The sequence below is a fragment of the Sycon ciliatum genome, chromosome 3, assembly GCF_964019385.1.
Source record: "Sycon ciliatum chromosome 3, ocSycCili1.1, whole genome shotgun sequence".
In the NCBI taxonomy this organism is placed as follows: domain Eukaryota; kingdom Metazoa; phylum Porifera; class Calcarea; order Leucosolenida; family Sycettidae; genus Sycon; species Sycon ciliatum.
Window position 1 is genome coordinate 40,654,488 of NC_088645.1, and position 27,723 is coordinate 40,682,210.

A 27,723-nucleotide genomic window follows, 5' to 3' on the forward strand; every position below is an offset into this window, starting at 1 on the left:
AAGCCGTCTCGACTCTGATCTCGATCTGCACATGCTTTTTAAATCCCGCCAGTTACAAAACAATGCGAGTTTTTGCAGAACTCCCATAACGAACGTCGGCCCGTTATTTTGAGCTCGGTTATAGGCCATTCACACTACGCCTTCCTAGTATTATCCCCGGTGTGCGTTTCCTTATCACCTTTAGAACATGTTGTCACTTTCTACTTCTTTGGGTATGCCACTTTTCTATGTAGAAAGTGCGCAATTGCGCCACTTTATCCTATAAATATACTCATTCCAATTCTATTTTGTTTTGCCCGTACAAGAGGCCTCTCTTTACTCGTAAAAAAATTCACACTACGCCCAAAACGACGCGTACGTGACTTTTTCGTCCGGATAGCCATGACAACATGGAACGTGGCGGGAAAATCGTACCCTGATACGAAAACGTAGACGACGTATCCAGACCCCTGTACCGAGTTTCGTTCTGTCGTTCCCAGCAGTTTGTGTCCAAAAGAAGGCGTACACACAGCTGTACGAGCAGCATGTACGTGCCTATATATGTGAATGCACCTGCATGAAAACGACGTCTGCCAGTACGTCGTATTTCAAAACGTGACGCGTATTGTAACGTAGTATGAATATAACGTTTTTCCGTTACCCGATAACGTCTTTTGTCACGCCTGGGAGTGAGTGCCGTAAAAGCTCGCGTTATCGTACGTTTGCTAAGGATCTCTAATTTTACTCTTTTACACGCTTTTCAAATTGAAATAACTACAGGAGGTGTGCACAGCTCGACCATTGCGCTCATTATAATAATATTATGGTTATGGGAGATTCCTGCATCCGGCAACAATTCGCAGATATTGCTGCCTGTCACTAGCAATTCTAAAATGTAGAAACATTCAGAGTGCTAGATCATTATTACCGGCACATTTCTCCACCCATATCATGGGAGAACATTTCCACAGGTCATCACTAGTGTAGGTGCGGAGCAAGAAGCCAAGCCGTGTTGGATACACAATTCACAGACGACATGGTAGAGCCAAAGCAGGAGGCGCTAGCGGCAGGTGGAAGCCGTTGATATGTTGTTGTGTTTGGTTATGCAGATTGGAATGTCAGCACTATAAACTGCTCAAAATACTCGCGTCACTAAATTTCTGCGATCTCTCAGAACCAGAGAGTTTACAATGGCAAATGGTCGCGAGTCATTGTGGTCACACACAACAATCCACTGCTAAAGTTTACAGCCAATACGTACTTAAGTGAAACTTTTTTTAGAGAGAATAGCAGCGTAGACCAACTCACTGTGTCTTTCTGGAACTGAGGTGGATTGGGAGCAACTGCGGCGGTGGCATCATATGCGTACGCCATTGCTGGTGCAGCTACGGGTGCAGCCGCGGGATCATATGCGTATGCCGTTACTGGTTCAGCTGCAACGACGGGTGCAGCGACGTGAGCTGTGATGGGTGCATCAGGCGCCAGGGCTGGGGCAGAACTCACAACGACCTGTTGATGAAAACACGGCAAAGCATAGCGTATCGAGTAACTACCATAATAACGCACATATAAGTACATGCGCTTATAAGTGAATTTTTGCTACGAATCCAATTTTTCACTTTAACCCGCATGCGCAATCAGAGTTAGTTTGCCAGAGTCTTTGTGTTTGACTAGGTCTTGTAGTGTCAGTTTCCTGGTTCCTGTATGCTGTTTGCAGATTTTTATCCTTGATCTTGTCAAAGTGAGAATTATGGTAGTGCTTCGACGATAAGTGCATGCGCTTATAAGTGAGAGTGCGCTTATATCCGAATACAGGCACATGCGCCAATATGTGAGTTACTATGGTAAAAAAAAAACAGGAATTGCTTTATTCCTACTCCACGCACGCAGCGCTTACCAACAGAGAGGTTCCAGGCTGCATATATTAACAGTCCAGCAAGGAACGTGAACGCACAGCGAGTTGATGTTGCAACTCAGATTTCACTGCAGCCACGATCCTCACGCAACACGACTCCAAGCACAGGTGGAATCCTGATAATTCGAATATGGCGTAATTCGAACATACCGCTTAATTAGAAGTTTTCCCAGGACCGATTTCTATCAATACGATTCCCACATAAATATTTCTGATAATTCGAACCTCGAACTGGATATGTCCGATTAATTAGGAGTCCTACAGATTCCGCTTACATAGAAAATGTGTGGGATTTGTGCTGATAATTCGAAGTTAGCAAAGTGTAATTCGAAGTAACAAAGTTCACTGTACATTGTACTGGTCAGTTCAGTTTGGATGAGCAGGCTGGTCGGTTCAGTCACGCGTCCCCGTCCGTGAAATCTGTGTCTAAGGTCCATAGCGCAACTCTGCATGACCACGAGAGCATTTTTGACATACATATTGTGTTGTGGGTTCATGTTTGGAATAATTAGAATGTCCGGATAATTAGATTTTTTTCCTGGCATTCTGTACAAATAGCTAGTAAGTAGAATTCAAGGAGGAGCAGCCATGGAAAAGTTGTACCACAGCTATTGATAGACTGCGAAATTACATGTAGTGCAGAGGTGGGTGTTGGTAAGTGATGCCATCTCCCCAATTTTTTCGGACCCGTTGCTTTGAATCTGGTTTACGACAAAGGGTGGGTACTGCATAGTCGGGGATGGTTTACTCAGAGGATCGAGTTAACAGGATTCAACATGATCTCACCATTGATGACATCGCTACAGCATCTGGCAGTGTGTATGTGGAACAACAGCAGAGGGCTCCACAGAACAGAGCAGAGATGACAATGTTCAGTACAGACACTAAACCGCATATGACTGCAACGGCAGCATACAGGTTAGGCAGGGTTCCTGTAGCGCATTGCAACACAGACAGAAATGACAGACAGAGAGAGAGTCAAACAAGAGAGAAAGAGCCTGTATAGAATAAATGCTGTGTTTGTTGGAGAAAGTGGATGTGCGCGTATTCTTGTGTGTGTGTGTGTGTGTGTGTGTGTGTGTGTGTGTGTGTGCGCGCGTATGTGTGTGTGTGCGTGTGTGTGCGTATGTGTGTGTGTGTGCGTATGTGTGCGTGTGTGTGCGTATGTGTGTGTGTGTGTGTGTGTGTGTGTGTGTGTGTGTGTGTGTGTGTGTGTGTGTGTGTGTGTGTGTGTGCGTATGTGCGTATGCTATTGTTGCCACCCGTGACACTACCGTTCGGAGTTGCTGCAATGCTCACTGTGGCATCTGCAATCGTTGTTTCCGCTCAACCCAGGGACTCAACCGACATCGCTGTTCAATGCACTGCCACCGTCCAATGACTAGAAAACGGGACAAGTAATAGTTCCCGCATATCTGGATCTGTTTTCGCAGGTTCCGACTAGTCTCGCATCTGGAGCGCCATCGGGTGGCGTGCGCTTTCTCTGTCTCTGCTGCACCTCCGGGGGCACACGTGACCCTAGTGGTAGTGGCTCTACAGGACAGGACAGGTGTGTGTGTGTTGTGTGTGTGTGTGTGTGTGTGTGTGTGTGTGTGTGTGTGTGTGTGTGTGTGTGTGTGTGTGTGTGTGTGTGTGTGTGTGTGTGTGTGTGCGTATGTGTGTGTGTGTGCGTGTGCGTGTGCGTGTGTGTGTGTGTGTGTGTGTGTGTGTGTGTGTGTGTGTGTGTGTGTGTGTGTGTATCCCATATGGTGCAGTGGTATGTGCAGCGATTTCCAATCGATAGGTTGCGGGTTCGATTCCCGACGATTATGGTCACACACGTCTTTCTTCTCTTTCTCAGACTCTTCCTGACTTTTCTTTCATTCTCGTGTGTGGTTACCAACAGCCAGTGCATGCCGGAGTATGTCGTGTGATGTGTGTGTGCGTGTGTGAAAAAAAATGAAAAAGACCAAAAGTAGGGATTCACTGGCCAGAAAAAGCCATTTCATAGCGGTGTGGTGTAGACCAGGCTGAATAGTGGCGGTCAATTCTTCAGCCTTGCAAGCTGTTGAATGGTGCAATCCCAGCACAAGCTGCTATGGCTTCTGCTGTAGCATCGCTATCATCGCCTCTGGCGATGGGCGTCCAATGGTCCAATGGTGTGTGTGTGAAATTGTTGTGCTCCTTGTGAGCAGGTTACACTTTCTGAGCTCCGTTTTCTTGGCTTTCTCCAAAGTTTTCTGCCTGCCCAGAGCGACCCTGGCGTAGCCAGAGTCGACCCTGGAGCACCCTCGCACACCGCCAAGGTAGTGCTGCATGATTGGAACGCGGAATCGCGATGTAGCTTGCAGGACAATTTATTTTGATATTGTCACTGCTGCGTCGGTCGTGGTCCACCACTCACAGTGGAGTAGCTGTCCCTTGAGTGCTATAAAGAATCCAAGCTCAAAGAATTCAGTGGGGGGAATTGCGGATTGGCTGGTGGAGTGCTGGAACGACTCGTTGTTTACAGTGGAGTGGACGAGCGAGTGCGGAGAGGAAGGTCGCAATGGCGGAATGGTGGGAATTGAAACTTCAATCTTTAGTCGTCATGAGTGCACTGGTCAGCCGTTGTGGAAGTCTGTCGGATCTGTTTTGTTCAGGCATTGATATCCCGTTTCAGGCCGATTCGGGTTGGCTTTGCAGCTTCTAGACTGGACATGATGTGGATTTTCGATCATGATCTTCTACTTGTGAGAAATACTGTTAGTGGAGTTTAAGTATGTGTATAACTGCTTAGTCTCATTCGTCTATTTCCTGATGTAGATAGGCTTTATGCACTCACCTTATTTAGCATACACATTACCCGTATGGGGTTACCCGCACATCCAGAGTGCGTGACCTGGTGACCCAAACTGGGCCTACCCGGTGCCCCTAATGGCCTGGTCACCTTGCCTCTCTGGCATGCATTGATATCTTGCTGTTCATCTTTAGTTTCATAGTTCTTTGTCTAAACGAGACATCCGGATGGTAATGGACTGAGTGTGCTGGTGACTGTGTAGTCACTACACTTGAAGGCTTGAGAGTACAGTTACGACTAGGGGTGAAACGGTTCGGGTAAGGAACCGGTTTTGGAACCGCTAGGTGGTGGTGGTAGTGATAACGGCTGATAACGATGATGTACAGTACTATTGGACCTAAGATGAGTTGTTCGTTACCGAATACGAAGTTTGGTCTAGAGTCAAAATCTCACCACTAGTAGTTTTCAGGGTGCTGAGTCAAATGGTCTTGGTCCGAGGAAGCGGAGACGCTTCCATCCTCCTTTAGTCCTAATCGAACTCGCCGCTTACACCGAAACTGGGTGACTGCGCCCTACTAGATGGGGATTTGTTTGCAATGTGTCACTAAAACCACCATTTCATTCTTACTTGTAAGTACTTGAAGTATAAAAACGTGGATGAACGCGGTTGGCCCATATGTTGTAGTCTTTTGGACGCTGGTCCGAGAAGGCTGCGATGCAGCGTTTGGCTATTATTCCCCATCGAACACGGTCGAGTAAGTGGCCTCGTGCTGATGATTACACCAGTCACCTGGTCACCGTGCCTGCAGACTGCAACTTTCACAACAGGGACCAACTCGAATGACAGGAACGCGCCCAAACAGGTGTTCCCTCTCCCCCCCCCCCTCCTCCCTCCCTTCCTGCGTACCATGCACACACACACACACACACACACACACACACACACACACACACACACACACACACACACACACACACACACACACACACACACACACACACACACACTGACCCATTCCAGCCTACAACACTACACTTGCGCACTACCATGTAGCTCTCACAACAAATTTCTCTTACCTGTCGCGAATGCGCAGTCGGCATTCCTGAACCCACCATACACAGTGTCTCCGCTTACACAACCGCATACTGTCACACCCCTTATGTAGCCATCCGTACACTGGTGAAACGTTGCTATAGCAACAATACATACAAGAACATTTTACATAAGTTAGTTACTCAATGTGCGGACAGAACTGTTTCGTCCTTTGTGGACTCATCAGCGCAAACAAGTTAGTTATAATTTTCGAGAAGACGATGAAGCGCAAAATGGAAGGATCACAACATAATTGTGCAGTCATCACAATTGAAAAACAGTTATTATATTTTTTACTGCACATCATCAATCGGTAGTGCACAGCACTCTCGGTGTGCAAGTACATGCATGCAGCGAATTGTGTTGGTCTTCATCGATCCGATGATCAGACATTCAACACAACGGCTTACTGATGAATAGTACGTCGAGCTTAACGATGATGGCCAGAACACCTGCCACGGCCGCCACCACTGACATGAGTGCGAATACGACCGACAAGAACCATCCCTGCCACGCATCACAGAGAGAACAAGTACAAACAGCACAAGCTATACACCATGGTGGTAGCAATCAGCTCTATTCCCGTAGCTAAGCAAAAGACGTTACTTCAGTAACGGCTGACGCTAGCCAGGGTCCACACAGCTCTATTCCCGTAGCTATGCAAAATACGTTGAACGAATGGCGCTAGCCAGGGTCCACACAGCTTTATTCCCGAAGCTCTGCAAAAGACGTTACTTCAGTAACGGCTGGCGCTAGCCAGGGTCCACACAGCTTTATTCCCGAAGCTCTGCGAAACACGTTACTTCAGTAACGGCTGGCGCTAGCCAGGGTCCACACAGCTTTATTCCCGTAGCTCTGCAAAAGACGTTACTTCAGTAACGGCTGGCGCTAGCCAGGGTCCACACAGCTTTATTCCCGAAGCTCTGCAAAAGGCGTTACTTCGGTAACGTCTGGCGCTAGCCAGGGTCCACACAGCTCTATTCCCGAAGCTCTGCGAAAGACGTTACTTCAGTAACGGCTGGTGCTAGCCAGGGTCCACACAGCTTTATTCCCGAAGCTCTGCAAAAGACGTTACTTCAGTAACGGCTGGCGCTAGCCAGGGTTCACACAGCTTTATTCCCGTAGCTCTGCAAAAGACGTTACTTCAGTAACGGCTGGCGCTAGCCAGGGTCCACACAGCTTTATTCCCGAAGCTCTGCAAAAGGCGTTACTTCGGTAACGTCTGGCGCTAGCCAGGGTCCACACAGCTCTATTCCTGAAGCTCTGCGAAAGACGTTACTTCAGTAACGGCTGGCGCTTGCCAGGGTCCACACAGCTTTATTCCCGTAGCTCTGCAAAAGACGTTACTTCAGTAATGGCTGGCGCTAGCCAGGGTCCACACAGCTTTATTCCCGACGCTCTGCAAAAGGCGTTACTTCGGTAACGTCTGGCGCTAGCCAGGGTCCACACAGCTCTATTCCCGAAGCTCTGCGAAAGACATTTCTTCAGTAACGGCTGTCGCTAGCCAGGGTCCACACAGCTTTATTCCCGAAGCTCTGCAAAAGGCGTTACTTCAGTAGGGTCTTTACCGTGCAGAATACTGGTGCGCAGCACTTCCGATCGATGGTGCAGCTGGCTCGTGATGCCTTCAGCCCGTAGATCAGTGCCAACGTCGCTGCTATCAGCTCCTGTTCGTTGGTATAAAAGGAAAAACAGAGCAAAAGATGTAGCGTCAATACTGGTCCTGTCGATGACGACCACGGAGTCAATAATCATAACAAGAGTTAAACCAACGTGTCTTCGCCGAACGCCGGAGCCGCGAGTAGCACTTCCATGGCTTGACACTTGACTGACTCTGACGTTCGGAGCAGACACTTTCTGTACCAATTACCTCCAAAGCCGCAGGAACATCTTCGTTTGAAGAGTTAAACCGTATCGGACATCTACCGGGTCTAACCAGTCGTGACAATTCGTCTTCGCTTGGCTTCCTCTCTTCGTGTATTTTTACACGCATTTTGAGCCTCCCAAGTTGTGTGGTCTGTTGCCTTGCGTTTTCGAGTTGTAGTTAGACCGGTTTGTCCAATGGTCTGATTAGTCTCGCAATCATCATCCCGTAACGTTTGACATTCTTTGTTGCCTAGGGACATGACTCGTGCACATCTTCGTTGCGCATCCCTTCCCTTCAACGGAACTTTCCGCACCCCAGCCTTCCAAGTTGGAAGGTTGTTGGTTTGCGCTTTGTAGATGTGTTGGAGCTAGGTGTCCGGTCGTCGAATGCCTCAATATCCTTGTCAGTTGTGTGCCTTGTTGTCGCACTATCTGATTGAATAATTATCTCCGACCCTTAGTGGACTGTTAGCTATTACTAGTTACTTATAGCCTAGGTGCTTTTCTCTTTACTTGTACATATTACTAATGGCTCAACATCCGAGCTCTAAGAAAAGAATGAGGTGAAATATCGTGTCCTTTCCCCGAGGTAGGGGAGGTCGTGGGAACTACTACTTCTTTTTGAAGTAGTACTAGGCACTTCAGTCACGTGACAGGACCTGTCAAAATTTGCTAAGGTGAGAGTGCGTACTTGCGTGGCACCAGTCAAGTGCATGCGCAAAACTGTACAGGTACGCGCTATGCTTCGTTGTACGGGCTGATAGTTGGGCGCATCGTGTTGCTCTGACGTTCAGCTTTCAGTAGATCCCGCATACGTCATAGTGCGTACATTTTTGCGAGTTGTAGATCACGTACACTACCGGTAAAGAGTTTTTCACAAAGAACTGTTGTTTGCTCGCGTTTGAAACGCTGCCTATCGTCTTCAGCGTCGTCTTTCCATTCGGAAACAGTAGAGTTCTTGTTTACCAGGGCTTGCGCATCGCTGCGCAAGGAGACATTATGTACGTAGGCACTGAGAAGTATGCGCTTTAGGCGGAGGAGAACGACGATGCGTCGTCCTACCTGGGCGAATTCTCAAAGCGTACTGAAAGCCAAGTTTTGACACGGTTGCGCTGAAAGGCCTACTGATGTTTACGAACAATCAAAAAGCACAGTGGCTGCTGGAGAAACCCTCTGATGAGGGGATGCTTTGATATACGCAGCCAGGTACGCTTCACCAAAATTTCAAAGCTCACCAGCAGGCAATTCATGACTGCTGCATGGAGCAGTTGAAGGAGAGGGAGGCAGATATCACACCATGGAAAGAAGCTACCAACAGAGGTCCTGAGGAACTTCTTGCCAACTTGGAATCACTTGAGATGGCATGACTGTGGGCACGAATGTCCTGTGCAGCAATTCGCGCGCGCGCTTACCCTCCACGTTGCGGTGTACGGCGTACAACGAGGAAGTTGTGTGTTGTTTTTGTGCCAGAAGAATGTCTTTATAGCTCTTACGCTTTAGTACCCGCAGGAGCCTGCCAGTATGTCGTTATCAGTTCATTTCACAGCAAACTGAAGCTGTTACTATGGGTTACTATGGCGTTGCTATGGGTTGCTATGGAGTTGCTATAGTGATTGCGGTCACAATTGCCGTATTCTTGCCTATTCTGAACTTTTATCTGTATTGTTTCGATCCATACAGGGTTGTTGGTGTAAGTGAGTGATGTGTGCTTGAAAAAAACACTCTGATGTTTTGTGACTATATCCACTGATGATACTTCGGAGATGCTGTTGGTGCCACAAATTGTATTGATTTCGCCTTATGCAACTGCCTATCTTCAACCCTTCATATCTGAGTGGTATCACTGTGGATTTCAATAAAATTTTCTGTGTGACCTTGTGATACCCACCACCATCGATTACCGATGATAAACCTGGAAAAAACGCGATTTCAAAAAATGGGGTGAAGTGCCTAGTAGTACTCGAAATGTTGACCCGGGGGCCACCCCTGCGGCTTGGCAGTGGCAGACGATTTTTTCATGAGAAGCTTCCCTCAAACTATTTTTTACAGTAAAATGAGAAAGACGAACGGTAGAAATCAACAGCATGGGGCTTGATACTTGCCAGTACGCCAAGCCAGATACCGGGGACGAATAGATGTTCCCTCGTTATTGAACTAATACTTCCGTATCTTCCGGCGTTGTTGACGACATACACTTCGACTCTTTTGCCGGCAGGTACTACATTCAACGCAAGCATGATGATGCTCAAGACAATGCACACTACGGCGAAGCCAAAGAGCGTTCCGCTGGCGCAACGCGACGGCCTCAGCGTCGGCTCAGCAGGCAAGGACTGGGTGTGCGTTACGGCTGTTGTGGCAACTCCAGCGCTGCCGCTGCGATAATAGTCCGGAGCCGGAGGGTCAAGATGAGAGTCTGCGGCATCTCGCTGCACGGGCTGGTAAGAATACGACATGGCTGCAAACCTACAGTTTCTGTAACACGGAAAGAGTCGTGGCAGCCAGAAAGAAACCACCAGCGGAGGAATTAAATCTGCACCGGAAAGCAACGTTTGCACGTAGATCTACGCACAACACGAAGAGGCCAGGTCTTGCGCAGAAACAGAAACCCAAGAAGTAACAAAGTTCTTCCTGATCGACTGCCGGAGTTTACTCGTATCGCTGGTGTCCTTTGTTCAGTGCGGCCCATACTAGTACCCGTGCCAGTGGCAGTGGCACTGACTACTACTAGTACTAGTAGTACTACCAGTAGACCCAGGTGCTCGAAGTCCGTACACTTAGTCTTTTACAGTGTGTGTTTGCCGAGCTGAAACTCACACTACTATTAATAATGTCATTAGACCCTTTGCACAATAAGCGAGAGGGGTCGAGACGGGGCATGCTGTGCGCGCGCTGCACACTTTATACTTGGCATGCAATCAGCATGCATGGTTTGCTGCAGGACGTGATCAAGTTTCCTGTGACAGGCTGTGTTTTCACGGTCCAGACGCGATGTTCATGTACATGTATCATTGTATGTACGAACTCCCTAGCTTTTTTCATTTGAAGTTGTTTTAGTTCTGAAGGAAGAAGTTCCAAAATGCTTTCCAAGGACCACTGTTGCATGCATGGGTTCTTGTTTGCAGCAACCGTCATCCCTAGTCTAAGAAACCCACTTGTTTTTCCATGCGTTCCCTGGTGATGCTGGCATTCCACTCTCTTGAATCCTGGCTATCTGGCGAGAAGAGGGCAGCAGTTTGCTGCGACATCGTTCACAGTGTTTTGCTCGGAACACTTTGTCGATGACGACTTTCATCCTTGCTTTTGCGAAGACGCGGAATGCCCTGCCAAGAGACTCTGGAGCTTGAGAGAAAGGCATGACCCATCCCTACCTTCGCTATTCAAGGAAGATCGACTGCTTGCTGGCGCTGCTCGAGCTGCTGATGTTGAAGTGCAGAGAGACGCAGCCTCATCGCAGTGTGCGGAGAAAGCCATCTGAGTTCGAGCTGTGGCTGTGTGCACGATATGACAGACTTTCACATTATGCACATAGCCACCAAAGTAAAACTTATGGACACTATCCACGGGCTTCTTCACTAGTACTACTCCATCAGCTCCCTCTTCACTGTCGTCGGCGACTTGCCCCTGCGTTGGAGATGAGCAAGCCTGGTGTGGCACTCACTCTGGGAAACAGAGGTTCATCACTCATCCACTAGGACGCACGAAATGTTGGGCACGATGACTCACTGTACACTCCAGGAAGTGGTGCTCTTCTTAGTTCTAGGAGCATCAGGTTCTGCATAGAGAACTGTTCCCTACATCGACAGAGGAGAGAAGGTAGAAAAAGTAAAATAAATTTCAATCTACAGTATTCCGAAATATCCACTGAATGCGGAAAACTTACCGCTCCAACAACTCCTTCTTTTTCCAGACAGATACGCACCCTCATTCAGCAGAAAACTGTTCAGTTCCTTCACAGGCCATTCTTCATTTGACAGTTCGTCCACGGGTGCCACAGCCATCGATGGCAAACCACTCGACACTCTCTCCTCCATCTCCAAAATGGAAAAATACAGTGTTTCACCATGCTCAACAACTGATACTCTGCACAAAAATCGAAGAGGATGCCCGGTCTCGGATCACGTGACCGTTATTGCGCAAATGATCACTTGCCAGAATCCTGCTCGTGGATGGCTCGTGGATGGAAGGTATAATAGGGCTTGAAAGTGATGACGTCAAAAACGGCCAGGGAGTAGTAAGTTGACATCAGATTTCTATTTTGGATCCACTAAGGTGTGACTTTGCTATTGCCTCAGTATGTGGGTGCATAGCAACCCACTCATGTCGTATGCAGGGGTGACGTTTACTTCGCCACCAGTTGTAACCCCGCCCCCAGTAGCCAAATCAGTCAGTTTCACTGGTTACATCACCTTGCTGTGAGTAAGACGGCTTGAAATGTGCTTGGATCCATACAAAAACTGGATCCAAGTGGATCCAATTTTTGAATTTTTGAAATTGTTGCTATGCTGTGACGTAGCACTTTCAAGCCCTATTGTCCAAGTTTGTTCTGAGGCCAGGCTCGATTGAACCAGGCCATCTTTCGATCCGATCTGTTTCTCTGGAGTTCGCTCATTTGGAGGATCCGTGAAATAAAAATCAATCAAAAAAAATCAATCAAAATATCAAATTTTGGTGTCGCAGAGGGTACTCTAAGTTACCATGGTTACTGAGAGTCTAAGTCCGTACTGATCAGAGGTGACTCGAAATACACACATATTTCTGCTAATTGCTAACTTGCAATCCCTCGGTTACGACGAAAGCACCGAAGGGATATGTTTGGCATGTGACTCCACCAGTATTTCTTGCAAAAGCGTAGTTTGTTGCCGAAATGCAAACTGTTTTTAGTCGGCTCAGAGAAGAAGCAGCTGCGCTGTGAAAACCGCGGGAAAACAGTGGTGGAGATGCCAGGAGTGTCAACCTTTCTGCAAGGATTGGTGGTTCTCTGTAAATTCTTCTCCTCTGGCCATTGTCAGCTCTAAGCTGGCTCTTGATGATTGAGTGAAGGTCTGTTTGACGCTGTGTCCGTTCGAAATCGGTCTTGGCAAAGTTGATTTTTGCATGAAATGTAACCCAATTTGTATTTCGTATGGACACTCGAAAACCCACTCGCGTGGTATGGGACTTCTGCTTATCGTAGATCCCTGAAAATTGGTACGCGAGGAGAACATACCACACTGTCCCCTCCATAAATATTGGAGTCGAATACAATAACAGAACATGAAATTATGGGCGTACGAACTTAGGATACCATGTACGGACTTCGAGCACCTGGGTCTACTAGTACTACTAGTAGTAGACCTACTTCTAGTAGTAGTACTAGTAGTAGTACATGACTGGACTGCAGTACCGACCCCGGATCGCCGTCCCACTCCTAGACATCCAGTCACATCCAGTCATATCACTTCATCAGTGCCCACAGACCCCACTCCCCAGTCGTGCCAGGTTTACTCTGGAACGCAAGTACGTGTTACTGTTAGTTAGTACAGTCAGACCTCGCATAACCGCACACATCCGTTTCCCACAATTGGCACAAAAATATCCGGATGGGCGAGGGAACCGGATAACCAAACACCGGCTATGTTGGATGCATCACGTATGCTGTGAATCTGTAACCAGCTGTTTTCTTCCGGATGGCGGGGGATCCGGATAAAAGAGGACCGGATAAGCGAGGTCTGACTGTAGTAACGACGTTATAGTGCAGACTGCAGCCAGTGCTAGGCCCCCGTGTAATATGCCGGCATTTTTTTGAGCATTTTCGGTACAATCCGCGAACCCAGCACTTTGGGCTCGTGATGCAGCATCTTGCCTATTTTTGGGGGAAATGGAGCACTTGGCCGTTGAGTATCAAAATAATTGAGAGAAGAAAAACTTACTTCCCAAACAAGAACGTCACTTCCGCATTCCGTGGGTTAGCTTCTTGTTGAGTAGTTAAAATCCGTTGATCCCCGAGCTGCAGAGAGTGCTCAATGTCAGAGACAGAGCTTAGTAGCTGAGCTTAGTACAGAGCTTAGTACTAAGCTCTGTCTCTGACATTGAGCACTCTCTGCAGCTCGGGGATCAACGGATTTGTCCACGCTCCTGGCTTCGCCCAGTCGAGCACTCTACCCCTACACTGCAAGCTAGCTATGGTCCGTATGGACGCTTCAAGGCCAATGCAACTGGAATATTCCCGAACATCCCTCTACCGTCACCCTAGCAGTACCGGAAATGTCTGATTGACAGGATTAAAGGGGCACTCCGGCTTCATTTTCGACGCCGAGTTTTCGATGCCAAGACGAAGGTTGGTGAAAGAGAAGACCCCTCGAACAAGAACGAGTCTCCAGAAGCGATCGAGTCGAGCAGGAAGACGACTTATTATTTCGCCGAGCGAGCGCTGATGACGTAATGAGGAATTAGCTTGCCAGTGGAAATGCATCTGCGCACATACATTTCACATACTTTTTGGCCAATTTTCAATCGCAGAGGAGGTTGTTTTCGATGTTCTCTCAACGTCGTGAGCGATCCCGTCTTCTACACCCTTCCAGGTACCCTGAAGGTCCTCCAGAGGAGAATTTATCTCCAGCAAAGCGTTGTTGATCCGCTAAATTCGTCTCGAGACATATTCACCCAGTGCAGTGCTGATAAATGTAGAATATTGAATCTGTGATAATTGTCGACGATGGAGAGAGAGGTTGATAGCCGCAGTCGCAGGGAGAGTGAAGCTGCTGGAAGTAACGACGGGGAGCTTGTTAGCATCACATGAGCATCCAGACTTCAAAGCAGCTTGACGGAATCGGGGAGTACTGACTATTTGTCTCGCCCTCAGTTTAGTGAATTTTATGACCAGAAATTATTCGATCAGGATCCCTTCTACAAGATGTGTAGTGTAGTACAGGTGATTTCTGAACTTGACGATATGGAGACGGACCAGTAGACCTACCAACAACGTGTACCTGCAGGAAATTCGCCCAAGGCTATTGCTAATCCTCTTCAGTGGCTGTTGTTTTTTAGTAAAAATATGTTCACTTCTCTCAACATACTCCTGCATGGCAGCAAGAAGGTGCGCTATGGAATTCAACGCCACAATCTTCGCCCAGCTGTGGATGAAGCATGGTCAAGTCATGGCAGTACATATACTTGAAACAGATGAGAAATTGAAGTTCATTTGTGATGGGAAGTTTGACAGCCCCAGTGACCGATTCAAGCGTTGTCTTTTGCCGTGGCACAAATTGCTGAAGAATCCGAGATGGTCTTGGAATTATGCACATGGATACTACCAGAAATAATGGTGGCATGAACCATTGTGGAATGGGACAGCTCACGGAGAATACTGGAATAGCTCAAGTATCTCTAGGTGATTGTAAATCCTGTTCTGGCTGATAGCTTCGGCCTGCTGCGCCCGTCCATGTACAATGATGGTAACATGCATTTCTGTTTTCTACATACCGGTATTTGCCGGCTACTATACTGTGGCATTACAGTTGCAGGTCCCTTATATAGAAATATGTTCAACCCCCCCCCCCCCCCTCCTACACACCCACATTATGAAATATGAACTAACAATTTCACTGTTGGACTCGCCGGCGGCTAGAGAGCAAAGGATTAATTTATAGCAAAGAAAAGAAACAGGGAACTACAAGATTAGTTACGCTATAATGTCCACGAACAATTTCACTGTATTTGAAATAATTTTGTTTGATACCCTGAGAACTCTGAAACTTTGCAGCACTGTGGATTATATAGTATGTGGATACAACATTTATGGAAGGAAAAGTGGAATAATTTCTAACACATTGTTCTAATAATTATAACACTTAATTGTTGAGATTATGAGCACATTCCAATCAGCACTCTACATATTTATAAGCGGTGGCAATCGTTAGGAATAGGTCGGGAGTTGTCAGAGTGCTCTAGTATTATGAAAGAATGTTTTGTTTGTCTAATCGACAGCTCGTTTGAAGCCAGAGTTGTTTGAACTTGTTTCAGTCGACTTGATTCTAGACGGTAGTCGAAGGAGTACTATGAAGTATACACCAGACGTAGTCCGTAAGGTATCTCGTGAGAATTCTGTCGGTACACATCAGGTATCAGCTTGCAAAGATGGCTCCTCTCTGTTTCTTGAAAGCCTGTCTAGTTGGACTGTGGCTCCAGCGATTCCCTTCTCAGAGCAGATACCATACCCAATACGGTCAATGCATATTGGACAGACCTGTGTGCACAACAGAAATAGTGGACAGAAATCTCTCAGCTCATAAACACATCAGTGAAGTTTGAACTGCCGTTGTTTGTGGCCATCAGTATAAAAACCTATCGACTATAAGAATAGTGTGCAAAAAACCTCTATAACTTCAGCTAGGGCCATGGAATTATAAAGCATCTAACTTAGGGAACTGCCAATTCTGGTCTTAGTTGCGTTCGAGGCCTGCAATTCATGATGGCTATCGTATGTTGCATTGACCAGAGATCATATAAAACTTCCAAATGCCACATTGAAACACGCACCACTTTCGAGTACTTTGGTATCCTCCATCAAATGGGCATTTGTTCCCGGGGTGACAGGCGTCACAATTCGTTATGCCTGGATCAGATTCCATTGACCCCAACCGTCATGAAGAATCATTTTTACTTTGACTGGATTTCAGTACAAGTTGTAGAACTGCAGAATCAATTTTGTTGTATTTGGGCAACCATTTCTCTACAAACGCTCTATTTGGAAAATAGAATTTTTATATAAAATGCATATCCAAATTCCACATCTACCCAAATCGGAATACTTGATCACGTATTCAGTACTACACGGAATGTTTAGAAAATGCCAGGGAATAGGAATTTGCTAACGAGAACTCCAGGCCAGGGTACAAGCATACGAACAAAACAAGATAAAAACTCACCAGTATACTTGTAATTGTAGTAATTCATGTCGGTGTAATATTCACGATAAGCAACGAGGCACCCTCCGATTTGGTCAAGCTGCTTTGAAGTCTGGTTGTTCAGGTGATACAAACGGGCTCCCAGTTGTTACGTCCAGCAGCTTCACTCTCCCTGCGACAGCGGCTATCAGCCTCTCTCTCCATTGTCGACAATTATCACAGATTCAATATTCTACATTTATCAGCACTGCACTGGGTGAATATGTCTCAAGACGAATTTAGCGGATCAACAACGCTTTGCTGGAGATAAATTCTCCTCTGGAGGACCTTCAGGGTACCTGGAAGGGTATAGAAGACGGGATCGCTCACGACGTTGAAAGAACATAGCAAACAACCTCCTCTTCGATTGAAAATTGGCCAAAAAGTATGTGAAATGTATGTGCGCAGATGCATTTCCACTGGCAAGCTAATCCCTCTTTATGTCATCAGCGCTCGCTCGGCGAAATTCAAAAGTCGTCTTTCTGCTCGACTCGATCGCTTCTGGAGACTCGTTCTTGTTCGAGGGGTCTTCTCTTTCACCTGCCTTCGTCCTGGCATCGAAAACTCGGCGTCGAAAATGAAGCCGGAGTGCTCCTTTAAGCAAGTCATCAAGCGTATGAGGTGGGCCGCCTTGTTCTACCTCAAGCCTAGTTCACATTCGACGCAACGCCGACGGTACGGGACGTAAGGGCTTGTCGGGAGCTGGAGGGCTGGGGTGAGCTGTAAAATCCTGTACGATTCGTACGACACGACATGCAGCAGTCCTTGCGACGCTCAACGTCGAACAGCGCGAGTCATAAGGCGCGGTCCGTGACGGGGTGACTTTCGGACCTAATTTCTCGTTTTTCGAGACATCTTTTCAATTATTTCTCCTTGAAAGAAGCGGAATCAAGTTCACAATACCAGTTTTTCATGAAGATCAAAAAATTAGCCCTGAAAGTTGTGGCATTCAAATAATAGCCCCAGGAAATGATAGAATAGTTCGTCTGTCACGCTTCTGAACTATCCCTAAATACAATAAGGGACATGAGATCTTATGTTGCTAATATTCAACTCAAGTCGTCCTTGCCATTCTGTGAGTTATCATGGGAAGCGCAGTGTTCGAAATGCTAAAAATATCCAAGTACGAATCGGGAGTAGTCGGCGCACGACGCCGTCTCCTGTTCACACTGGAATTGCAGCCGTTTTGTACGCTTGCGTCCCCGTCTATGCCCGTCTACGGTATGAAAAGTTGGATCGATCCAACTCTTCCCGTCGCTTCCCGATCTGTACGGTAGTACGGTTGCGTTCCCGTTCCTGGTGTTCACATTGGACGCCGTCAGACCGTCCCGTCGCTTCCCGTCGATCCTTACGTCGCGTCCCGTCGCGCACCGTCGAATGTGAACTAGGCTTCAATGGCGAGGAACGCGAAGAGGAGCAACCAGAACGCTTCGGCTTCAGAAGCAGGACCTGTCCTCCGCAAGTCGATGAACTGAAGGCCTTTGAAGAGGACCTCATTGGCGTGTCTGAAACGGTCAGCTTCCGCCAAGTATCAGACAGCCTCCAAGACGCTATGAGAAAAGACACCAAAACGATCAAAAACTCTAGGCCCTGGTCACACCGAAACAAGCCACTTAAAGGGGAAGTAAAGGCAAAAATTAAAATTTCACCAGTTGTAGTCTTCGGGGTGCTGAGTCGAATGGTCTTGGGCCGAGAAAGCTGAGACGCTCCCTTCCTACTTGAATCCCAATCGAACTCGCGCACTTCCACCGAAACTGGGTGACTGCGCCCTACTACATGTAGATGGGGATTTGTATGCAAAATGTCACTAAAAGCGCCATTTCGTTCTTATGAAAGCACGGATGACCGCGATTGGCCCATATGTTGTAGTCTTTTGGACGCTGAGTCGACTGGTTTTGGTCCGAAAAGGCTGCGATGCAGCGTTCCTCCTTTATTCCCAATCGAACATGGTTGAACAAGCGGTCACGTGCTCCTGCGTACACCAGTCACCTGGTCACCGTGCCTGCAGGGTACAACTTACTACTCAGTACTAGCCTGTTTGACCTTTTTTGGGTGCAGTCCTGTCACTCGAGTTGTACTCGAGTTGAACCTTGGTGTGAAAGTTGTCGCCTGCTGGCGTGGTGAACAGGTGATTTGGGCACCCAGGAGCACGTGACCACTTGTTCAACCATGTTCGATTGGGAATAAAGGAGGAACGCTACATCGCAGCCTTTTCGGACCAAAACCAGTCGACTCAGCGTCCAAAAGACTACAACATTATGGGCCAATCGCGGTCATCCGCGCATTAATAAGAACGAAATGGCGCTTTTAGTGACATTTTGCGTACAAATCCCCATCTAGTAGGGCGCAGTCAGCTCCGGCGGATTATGCTCGCAAAATCAAGGAATTATGCTTTCATGGATTCTCGCATTATGCTCGTAAAATCCTCATATCATGCTTTGGCACCCGGGGATATATACTCACTTTGTTGTACTTATGGAGCCTCAAAGTTCGGGAAATTGTGCCTTTTTTCGTACTTGCAAGTTACAAGTGACCATACGTACAACGAGAGAGCTTGCAAGCTCAGGGCCCTACGCTATGCTTTGTTGCCCAGCTCATCGTGCATGTTGTTAGAACTGATGGATATGTTTTTTCCTTTGATTAGCTACATCATTGTATTGCAAAAACGTTTCAATGAGTTACTGAAGTAACGTCTTCTGCATAGCTACGGGACCGGCGTTGACTCTGCCGATCACGGGCGTTCTGGAGTTGACAGGATGTCTGTCCTGACGTTTCCTGGGACCGGCGCTGACTCTGCCCATCACGGGCGTTCTGGAGTCGACGGGATGTCTGTCCTGACGTTTCCTGGGACCGGCGCTGACTCTGCCGATCACGGGCGTTCTGGACTCGACGGGATGTCTGCCTTGACGTTTCCTGGGACCGGCGCTGACTCTGCCGATCACGGGCGTTCTGGAGTCAACGGGATCTCTCTTCCGACGTTTCCTGTGACCGGCGCTGAATCGCCCGTTAACGCTTATTTTGGAGACGACGGGATCTCTCTTCCAAAGTATGTTTTTGCTGGCGCATCCTATCGCCTATTCGGCGTCTATTCAAATTTCATTTCCTCCTCGTCTCCCTATTTCTTTCCAATTCTCCCTCTACATCAGGAAGTCGTATACATAATACGACGAATATTGTGACCAGCTGTGTTTGATGGTACGGTACGCAACAGATACGGGAGCCAGCAAATATTGTGGTCTTCCAACAGCTAATGCTACAGAATCCCCATGCCCAGGATTTCCACTCGCTGTCTGCTGTGCTGAGACGACGACTCGACACGTGGAATCAAGGGGACATCCAGAATCTCCGCCACGAGAGTCGCACTATCCAGGGTCAGCTAACGGACCGCAACAAGAGTTCGTCCCATGCCAATCAAGATGGAAACTTGGCACGGCATTTCGCGTCCCAAGTAACAAGCGGGAGGATGGCATCTGCACTGCGGGACCTCGAGGGCCCACCGACAAAGGGCCACCTGAACATGGACGACAAGATCGATGATACAACCGTCCGGGAAGCTTTGAAGGCCAAACATCCAGAGAGCGCCCCCCTCGCCCCAGGGGCACTTCTGCAAGGCGAAATTCCGGCACCACCTCACCCAGTGCGGTTTGACGCTCTCACGCGCGCGAAGCCTTGAGGAAGGCGGTATTGAACACCCATGGTGCCGCTGGACCATCCGGCGTTGACGCTGAGAACTGGCGCTGGATGTGCACGAGCTTTGCTGATACATCCGATTCTCTGTGCGACTCACTAGCTCTGTGTGCACGTCGCCTAGCAACGACATTCGTTGATCCGAAAGCCCTAGAGGCCTACCTAGCCTCGAGGCTAATCCCTCTCGACAAACACCCGGGCGTGAGGCCAATCGGCATAGGCGAGGTGCTTCGTCGTGTAGTGGGGAAGGCGATTCTTCACGTCATCAGCGCAGACATCCAGGAAGCTGCTGGTGGTTTGCAGCTGTGTGCCGGGCAGGATTTCGGTATTGAGGCCGCAATTCACGCTATGCATGATGTGTACGACCAGGAGGACACCCAGGGCATCATCATGGCTGATGCAACTAATGCGTTCAACAACATCAATCGCGCCGCCTGCCTACGGAATGTGCAGCACCTATGCCCCTCGTTTGCCACGGTTGTAATCAACACCTACCGTCAGCCCAGCAATCTCTACGTGGATGGTGAATGTATTCATTCCAATGAGCGCACTACACAGGGCAACCCCATTGCGATGCCGTTATATGCGATCGGCGTAGTCCCTCTCATCCGGGAGATCGTAACACCCGGCGCCTGCCAGCTATGGTATGCGGACGATTCGTCCGCAGGTAGCCGACTCGTTCCTCTCCGAACCTGGTGGGACAAACTGCACGACAGAGGGCCTGATTTCGGATACTTCCTCAACCCAGCAAAGTCCGTGCTCGTGGTGAAGCCTGACGACTACGATGAAGCTGTCCAGCTGTTCGACGGCACAGGCATCCACATCACCGCCACAGGCAACCGCTACCTGGGTTCAGCCATAGGCACACCTGCGTTTGTCGAAGACAACGTACACGAGAAAGCCCGGGACTGGTGTGGGCAGGTCGAATCACTGACATCAACCGCCCTGCCTCAGCCACAAGCAGTCTATTCTGCTTTCACCCGAGGCCTCTCCAGCCGCTGGTCTTTCCTCTGCCTGGTACTCGAAAGTGCGTCTGCTGGCCTTGCTTCACTGGAGCGGGTCATTGCCACGAAGCTCCTCCCAGCTCTCACAGGCCAGGAAATCAGCTCTGAGCTCCGCACCCTTTTCTCCTTCCCCTGCCGGAACGGTGGTCTAGGAATATTGGATCCCACCTCTCTGTCGGCCCAGTACCAATCCTCGCGTGCCATCACTGCTCCTATGGTTGCCAACATCCTCACCCAGAGTTTCAACCTGGGCGACTCTTTGGCAGAGGTCGCCAGCCTGAAGGCCTCTAACCGCAATTCACCGCCCGAGCCTCCTCTGCCCTCCAGCACTCCACCAACCTTGGCAGTGAGGCGGGTGCGTCCAGCTGGCTCACGTGTCGCCCCCTCAGTCGGCATGGGTACAGCTTGTCAAAATGTGAATTTCGCGATGGTCTGGCATTGCGGTATGGCTGGCACCCTGCACGGCTCCCTTCTACTTGTGTCTGTGGTGCCACCTTCTCTGTTGAGCATGCTCTCTCTTGCCCCACTGGTGGTTTCCCGACGCTTCGCCACAATGAGGTACGGGACATCATCGCTGGCCAACTGAAGAAGGTGGCACACAGCGTAGAAGTAGAGCCTCATCTCCAACCCCTCACCGGCGAGCGTTTCCGCTACCGGACGGCGTCCACCGAGGATCAAGCCCGTCTGGATGTGGCGGCGAGTGGCGTGTGGGGAGGACGGTTTGAACGCGTTTATCTTGATGTACGGGTGTTTAACCCTTTCGCTCCTTCAAACCGTTCCTCTTCTCTCGCTGCTTGCTACCAGAGCCATGAGCGAGAGAAGCGTCGCAGGTATGGTCAGAGGGTGCAAGAAGTTGAGCGAGCCTCCTTCGTACCTGTCGTATTCTCAGCCACAGGTGGAGCCGGTCGAGCTGCTTCCGCTCTTCTCAAGCGAATTGCTGCTCTGTCTGCAGAGAAATCCGGAGAGCCATACGCAATGGTGATGGCATTGCTGCGTTGTCGTCTTGGTTTTGGTCTCCTGCGTGCCAGTGTTGCCTGCCTTCGCGGTGCCCGGCGGATGCGCCGCGTCAATGATCAGTCTGCTGTCCTCGCAAACGCGGAGGCTGCATTGATTTAACTTTCTTTGCAACTCCTGCAGTCTAGGTACTGAGTATCATTGTTATCCTCTGTGTGTGTGTGTGTGTATGTGTGTATGCGTGAGTCAACAGCTTTGATAAAGTTATTGTGTTTACCCCTCTTATTTTCTCATCATTGTGGTGCTTTTAATTTTTAATCTTGCCCGTAAAAGAGGCTGTAGTGTTAAATATTGTGGCCAGCTGTTATGTACAATCCTGTAGAGCCTTTGTAGTCACAGATACGGGACAGCTACGGGATAGCTCCAGGCGTGACACAAACAAACAAACACCAAATTAAAGCTGTGTGGACCCTGGCTAGCGCCAGACGTTACTGAAGTAACGTCTTCTGCATAGCTACGGGAATTATTGTTTTTTACTGAAGTAGTGACCTTGAGCGGTCATGCTTGCAGCGACATGAATTTACTCGTCTCTTTTAGAAATGCTACCTCCTACCTATCTTTCTGTACGGCGCCACTGCTTGGCATTCCCTTCTTAGTAAATCTGCTGTACAGACACTAGAAATACATCATAAATGTGTGTTGAAAATTATTTTTCGTGAACCCACTATTGTCCCCTCTACTGATCTATATAGTTTGGACTCTACCAGCCCCATGTCTATCCTGTCGCAGAGACAGTCATGCGTTCTGGTCCATCGTATTAAACTGAACATTGTCCCTGAACATCTCACCATGTATAATTGGTTTACTTTCGCACGGGACACTCGCAAAGGCATAGTACTTCCCAGAGCTTTGTCAACTATGTTTACCAAATCTCCTATCTTCTCTGCATACTCGTATTGACTCAAGCTGCCCATGGAAATGAAGACAATATCCAATATTAGACAGTTCATAGACCATGTTAAATGTCATGCTGATGCATGCCGAGGCTAGCTGTGCTCAGTCTCCGGCTAGCTGTATGCTCAGGATGCATTCTTGATCTTCTCTTCTTCTTCTTCTTCTTTTTTTTTTCCTTTCTCTTTTCTTTAAAATGTTTTACTGCCAGAAGTCGTCTTCATATAAGGAGGCAGATATGCCTGTTTGTTGTACGACTTTAAATAAATCCAACCAACCAACCAACCAACCAATGCCACGTTGTAGGCTCGCTCGCCTCTTTTGCTAGCTTATCCCGCCGCTCTCCACCATGGTCAACATAGTGATACATTTCACCCCGCTGATGCATTATTTTCTTCCGATTATCACCTACTACACCCTTCACAGCGGTGAACCCCTTGATAGGCGACAAGCCTCTGGGTCATCCTAATAAAGATAATATTATTATTATCTTCTTTCTAAGAAAGGGTTTGCTCCCCACACCGAAGCTCGCGCTATTCCGCCGACTTTACTTGACACTTGACTGACTCACGACTGCCATCCAGAGCACACGAGAAGTCCATCGAACCTTCGACTCGGCAAACCTGCAAGAAAGCACCATTCCCTCCTCAATACACAGTGTTTCGGGGAATTCACCCCTCATCAGTTGAGCTTGAGTAGGCTGAGGAAGATTGTGTCTGAAGAGCACCACTTATATAGTGCTCTCCAGGCACAAACATCACCAGGGATACAAAACTTACAGAGACGCTCCGTTTCCAGCGCGACAAACACCTCGTGAACACCAGATAGCAGCGTGAGTCAGTGTCGCTCCTGGACGGTGAGACAGACGTCGAGGACCCTCGGTCATTCGCAACGCTATCACAACACTGTGTATTGAGCAGGGAGTGGTGCTTTCTTGCAGGTTTGCCGAGTCGAAGGTTCGATGGACTTCTCGTGTGCTCTGGATGGCAGTCGTGAGTCAGTCAAGTGTCAAGTAAAGTCGGCGGAATAGCGCGAGTTCCGGTGTGGGGAGCAAACCCTTTCTTACAAATCATCGCAGAAGTCGCAACCACTACTTCGTACTGTTGTGCCCAGCGCGGGCTTGCGACTAGTTGGTTTGGAGGTGACAGCGTTGCGAATGACCGAGGGTCCTCGACGTCTGTCTCACCGCCCAGGAGCGACACTGACTCACGCTGCTATCTGGTGTTCACGAGGTGTTTGGAAACGGAGCGTCGCTCTTCATTGAGATATCTATCATTCTCTCTTTTTCTCCTTATTCTCTCCCCAACCCTCCTTCCCTGTAACATAATAACATATTCGCTGCCTGGTCATTAAGAATTTGTGCTCGTTTGGATCAGCGAATTCAAATACAGTATACAAACAAACAAACTTCAACCGTCTTCAAGTATGTGAAACAACTGCATGTACATGTAGGTAGAACAGTACTCACTAACAAGACAAATATTGCTACGGCCTACGGGTATTACTTTCTCGTTTCACTCGATTAGCTTTGTGAGTAAACCCGTTCGCAAAGAAGGAAAGTTTTGGTCTACGGGCGAAATTTTTTTCTTTCGTTCTTTTCATCATTACACTTATCATCACCACAATCATAACCTTCATCACCTTCCGTGCTGGAAATTTTCTTACCAAGTGATTACCGTAGTCGCCCGAATATTGCCCCTTGGGCAATATATTTTCAAGGTTCGTCACAGATGGGGCACTATTCAAGAGAGAGAGGACTTGTTAAGAGAGGGCAGCCTGTTTTCAACGCTGGTACCTTTACGTCATCCAGCATAAAGACAAAGAAGACAAAGAAGGCTAAGTAAAACAACGCCTATTGTTTACTGTAAACTATCACTCTACAGAAACGGCAACAAATTCAATAACTGTGATATTGATCCTGTAATCACCAGTGTATTGAGATGGACAAGTACATTAGCAAAAGGACACCAAACTTGCGCATCCTCTTGATTACAAGTCTCGGGGGCCGGAGGGGGGGGGGGCACTATTCAAGATATGGGCTTTATTTTCACTGGGTTTCTGAGACTGGGGCACTATTCAGATCAACATGCACCACTCCGGCCTCGGAAGCACCGTGCCCACAATGTCGCACCATGGTATACCTCGGAGCTCGCAGCGCTTGTACGCAGGCGCAATAAACTGCATCGTAAGTGGCTGAGAACCAGACTTGATGTGGACTACCGCAGCTTCCAGCAGAGCAGACGGGAGGTTACCCGCACTAGCCGAGCACTGAAGGAACAGCATTACAATGAAGCATTTGTGAACGCTACAGGGAACCCAAGGCAGACTTGGCGTGTATTGAATCAGCTGAGCGGACGGCAGCCAGTCCACACTCTTCCCAAATGCTCCCCGGATGACATTGGTAATGTGTTTGCAGGCATTGTCAATGATCCTCAACGTCCCCCAGCCTTGACTCTACCTCAAGGCCCCATGTCTCCGAACAGCCTTTCAATCTTTAAGCCTGTTACCATTGCCCGTGTGCGTAAGCTCCTATCGTCAATAGCCATGACAAAAGCTACTGGCAGTGATGGCTTGCCCGGAACGATTCTTAAATCATGCGCTGACCTTCTTGCACCCTCACTGATGCTCATCTTCAACAAATCATTGTCCGAAGGCCAGCTGCCACCGAACATGAAAATCGCCAACATCACTCCCGTCTACAAAGGTGGTGACCCCAGTCAACCCACCAACTATAGACCTGTCTCTTTGCTCCCTATAGTCTCCAAGCTGCTTGAGCGTATCGTCCATGAGCAACTCAGTCAATACCTGGCTGAACATAATCTTTACCCTTCCTGTCAATTTGGCTTCAGACGCCAGCACTCTACAGAGGATGCTCTCACAATGGTTACAGACAAATTCCTAAGAGCCCGAGATGACGGGCTGTCAACTGGCGCTGCTTTCCTGGACATGTCAAAGGCCTTTGACAAGGTCCAGCATCAGACACTTGTCGAAGACCTATTCCAGCTTGGAATCTCCGGCACAGCCCTGAACTGGTTAAGCGACTACCTCTCAAATCGTCAACAACAAGTCGTCATCAGCGGCGATAGTAGCTCATCTTTCACGTGCTCAAGTGGGGTTCCCCAAGGGTCTGTACTGGGACCACTATTGTTTGTCATATATGTCAGGGATGTGGCCAGTGAAGTGGATCAGTTTGCCGTCCAGGTAACCCAATTCGCGGACGACATCATGCTACACGATAGCAGGAAGGACAAGGTAGTGCTGTCACACAACCTGTCTTCAGCCATCACCCATCTCAGCAACTGGCTTGGTGAGCGCAACCTAATCCTGAATAGTCGAAAAACACAAATATTGTTTATTCCTGCCAATCGTCATGACGACAAGACATTGAATGTGCACTGTGCAGCTACACTCCTCCAGCAAGTGACAAGCGCCAAGTACCTGGGCTTGCACATCGATGACGACCTGAAATGGAACACAATGGTTGACCATATAGCCAAGACAGTGTCCTCAAAGATTGCCATTCTCTTCCGCCACAGGCAGTGCCTCCCAATGCCATGCCGCTCAACCTACTTGAGATGTATAATTTTACCCACATTCCAATACGCATGCAACAGCTTTTCCTCTTCCCTTTCCTCTGCACAACGTGATCGTCTTGAGAAACTTCTCAAGCGAGCTGTGCGTGTTGCCTGCTCTGCTCCGTTCCTGTCTCCAACTGCCCCTCTTTTTGAACGCCTCAGCATTCAACCCCTGCAATCAATGTATTGCCGCAAACTCCTCCTGCTAACATTTCGTGTAATTCATAATAACTGTAGTGTGCTTCTTCATGACCTTGTCACACCTCTGTCACACACCCGTCGAACGAGGAGCACAGATGTTCCCCTGCTTCTTTTCCCGAGGATCATATCTGCCGCTGCCACACGCAGCCCTTCATATCAATGTCCCGCTCTCTGGAATAAGTTGCCTGCATCTATACGATCACTGAAGAAACCAGGTCAATTCCGGACCGCTCTCTTACCCCACCTGAAAAATTCACCGACTTACGTTGCTCACTGATCAAATAATTATGCAATCTTTCCTCTGCTAGCTAGCTGCTGTCTTAAATCCTACTCTTTTTTTCTATTTTCTTTTTTTTCTTTTTAATCTTTTCCTTACATTTGTGTGCCTGTTTGTCTTTAGTCGATCTCATGTAATAAGGCAACACTGCCTGTTTGTTATTCGACGTTAAATAAACCAATCCAAAATCCAATTCGAGAAAGGGCTCTAGACGAGCAAGTACGGTATTCACGGGTTCTCTGTGAACGGGTACCTCGGGCCTCGGCGAAGGCTTTCCCCAAATTCGGCTTTTCGTTGAGCTCAAAAATACATCAGATTCGGCTGAAAAATTAACTGACTGTTCAAAATTCGGCTGAAAAATTTGTGTACCGCGTACCGGTATGTTGGATAATCGGCGAAGGGAATGGTTGACATAATGGCTTCAAATTAGGTGAGCTACGGCAAGATTTGGTCGATTTTCGGCGATTCTCAAAGAAACCCTCCAAAATCGGCGAAAAGCTTAGCGATGTTTTGATTCGTCTCGTTTTCGGCCAATTTAT

At 48.3% G+C, this 27,723-nt stretch overlaps 1 protein-coding gene across 2 annotated transcripts in view; it reads right to left on the reverse strand.

The window, feature by feature from the left end:
* The window catches only part of LOC135812211 (uncharacterized), a 16,717-nt gene extending 6,433 nt beyond the window's left edge, over window positions 1-10,284 (reverse strand). The window contains exons 1-6 of one of the 2 annotated variants that reach the window (XM_065325546.1): window positions 9,714-10,284; window positions 7,314-7,412; window positions 6,156-6,252; window positions 5,730-5,843; window positions 2,681-2,826; window positions 1,288-1,488 (exon numbers count right to left, since the gene is read on the reverse strand). In XM_065325546.1, coding sequence (XP_065181618.1) covers window positions 1,288-1,488; window positions 2,681-2,826; window positions 5,730-5,843; window positions 6,156-6,252; window positions 7,314-7,412; window positions 9,714-10,064 — 1,008 coding nt within the window. In that variant the 5' untranslated portion in view covers window positions 10,065-10,284. The remainder of the gene's footprint in view (window positions 1-1,287; window positions 1,489-2,680; window positions 2,827-5,729; window positions 5,844-6,155; window positions 6,253-7,313; window positions 7,413-9,713) is intronic. The other variant, XM_065325545.1, reaches the window with a different exon arrangement.
* Between the last annotated feature and the right edge of the window lie 17,439 nt (window positions 10,285-27,723).